The 2,196-nt window shown below is 44.4% G+C and overlaps 1 protein-coding gene across 1 annotated transcript; it reads left to right on the top strand.

Annotated features, from left to right (window-relative positions):
- Positions 1-303: 303 nt before the first annotated feature.
- Positions 304-1,251, top strand: LOC119254645 (olfactory receptor 51Q1-like). The gene has a single exon (XM_037521746.1). The coding sequence runs from the start codon at positions 304-306 to the stop codon at positions 1,249-1,251; it is 948 nt and encodes a 315-aa protein (XP_037377643.1).
- Positions 1,252-2,196: the final 945 nt, after the last annotated feature.

Genomic DNA, 2,196 nt, shown 5'->3' with positions numbered 1-2,196 from the left:
ATGAAAGACAGATGCTTTAAAGTCCAAAGAAAATGTTCAAAGTAGGAAAATAGAAACCAAACAATATCATAAAATAACCCATGAATGATATGTATTGAGTACTGAGTAAGATGAATTATGTAAGAACAGTCTTTAGAGACAGTCTATTGAACAGCTACCCATGCATCACTGAATCGTTCTTTAATTTCGTTACTATGAACCTTTATTTCCACAGAGTGGAGGACACAGAAAACAGCTATCTTTACCTACATTCATGTGTTTCTCTCAGCAAAACCTGTCTAGCTGAAGTGAAGCTGATTGAACATGACTGAAGTGAGGAATACCACACAGGAGCCCTTCTACTTCATCCTCACAGGCATCCCTGGGTTTGAGGCTTACCACATCTGGATCTCCATCCCTTTCTGCTGTCTCTACGCCATCTCCATCATGGGCAACACCACCATTCTCACTGTGATCCGCATAGACCCTTCCCTCCACCAGCCCATGTACCTGTTTCTCTCCATGCTGGCCCTGACTGACCTGGGTCTCACCCTCACCACCCTGCCCACGGTCATGCAGATCCTCTGGTTCAACATCCGCAGGATTGAATTTGAGGCCTGTTTTGCCCAGTTCTTCTTCCTCCATGGATTCTCCTTAATGGAATCCTCTGTTCTGCTGGCCATGTCCTTTGACCGCTATGTTGCCATCTGCCGCCCCTTGCATTACGTCACCATCCTCACCAATGAAGTCATCGGCAGGATTGGGGTAGCCATCATTGTCCGCTGTGTTCTGGCTGTTCTTCCCTCCCTTTTCCTTCTCAAGCGCCTGCCCTTCTGCCGCTCCCACCTTCTCACGCACTCTTACTGCCTCCACATGGATATGATTCGACTGGTCTGTGCAGACATCCGGGTCAACAGTTGGTATGCTCTGGCTGTTATTTTGCTCATTGTTGGAACAGACCCTCTGCTTATAGTGTTCTCCTATGCAATGATTCTGAAAAGTGTCTTGGGCACCGCCACCTGGTCTGAGCGCCTCCGAGCCCTCAATAACTGTTTGTCCCACATTCTGGCTGTTCTGGTGCTATACGTTCCTATGATTGCACTTTCCATGACCCACCGCTTTGCCAAGCATGCCTCTCCACTGCTCCATGTTATCATTGCCAATGTCTACCTGTTGGCACCTCCTGTGATGAACCCCATCATTTACAGTGTAAAGACTAAGCAGATCCGGCAGGGAATCTTCCATCTCCTTTTTCAGAGGAAAGCACACTAAGTATGAGAACTTAGGTTTACAAGAGCATGTTCAATACATCATAGAGTCACGAACAGGAGCCCCAGCCATCCAAACTGTAAGTAGCATAAATGAGTAAGGAAGAGGGGCTGTATTAGAGGCTTCCAATGTAAATAATGTGTAATCACTAGTTCTTCACCAACATTTAAAAGACCCATAGTGTTAAAACCCTCGTCTAGTCTCACTAGCCATATGACTTTGAGAAAAATATCAAAAATCTAATTCAAAATATAACCCCATCTCTGCAGTGCTTTCTTCACAATTGTGTTATTGAAGAGCTTAGGGTAAAGTATAAGTTCTGTTTAAAAACTCAAAATTCTCATAACTGCATGAAAAAACTTCCTGAAACTATAACATGTTCAAATCCTATAAATAATTCTTCAAGTCAATGTCAACTTTTAAATAAATGCATATGCTCATGGAATCTCAACTTATAGTAAGAAAAAGACATTCATGATCAGGAGGTGCTACTTGGAGAAGAGTTAATGAGCATCGAGTATCAAAACCCACATTGGCAGGGGCCGGGCCTGTGAGAGACTGCTAAGGTAATGTTAATGCAGATCTCCTTCAGCTTCTGTGGCGGCACTGAAGACTCAGTGTGATAGAAATGATGGCTGGAAGAAGCTGGTAACTGTGGTGGGAAGATAAGACAGACATCTCTGGAAGATAAGCATGAAACAGCTTGAACTGGTAAAATATTAAACTGTTAAACTTGTTAAACTATTAAAATTGTTAAACTGGTAAAATCATAGAACAACCGGAAAATTATTTATTGTTAGTTTTGTTTTAAAATTAGCTCCAGGGGCTCCCCTGGTGGCGCAGGCGGTTGAGCACAGTGCTGTGAAGCTGTCTGCAGCCTCCACAACGCGGGTTTGATTCCCGGCCGGCAGGCGAGGGTCCCACATGGCCCGGCAGACCTCTCCTGTC

This window comes from Talpa occidentalis, unplaced genomic scaffold (assembly GCF_014898055.3).
Source record: "Talpa occidentalis isolate TD23 unplaced genomic scaffold, MPIMG_talOcc4v2.1 talOcc4.3, whole genome shotgun sequence".
Taxonomy (NCBI): Eukaryota; Metazoa; Chordata; class Mammalia; order Eulipotyphla; family Talpidae; genus Talpa; species Talpa occidentalis.
Note: the sequence above shows the minus strand (reverse complement) of the source record. Positions and strands in the feature narration are given on the sequence as shown.

Bases quoted from the DNA above. Each gene is read 5' to 3' on its own strand.
- LOC119254645 (XM_037521746.1), top strand. From the start codon at position 304: ATGACTGAAGTGAGGAATACCACACAGGAGCCCTTCTACTTCATCCTC.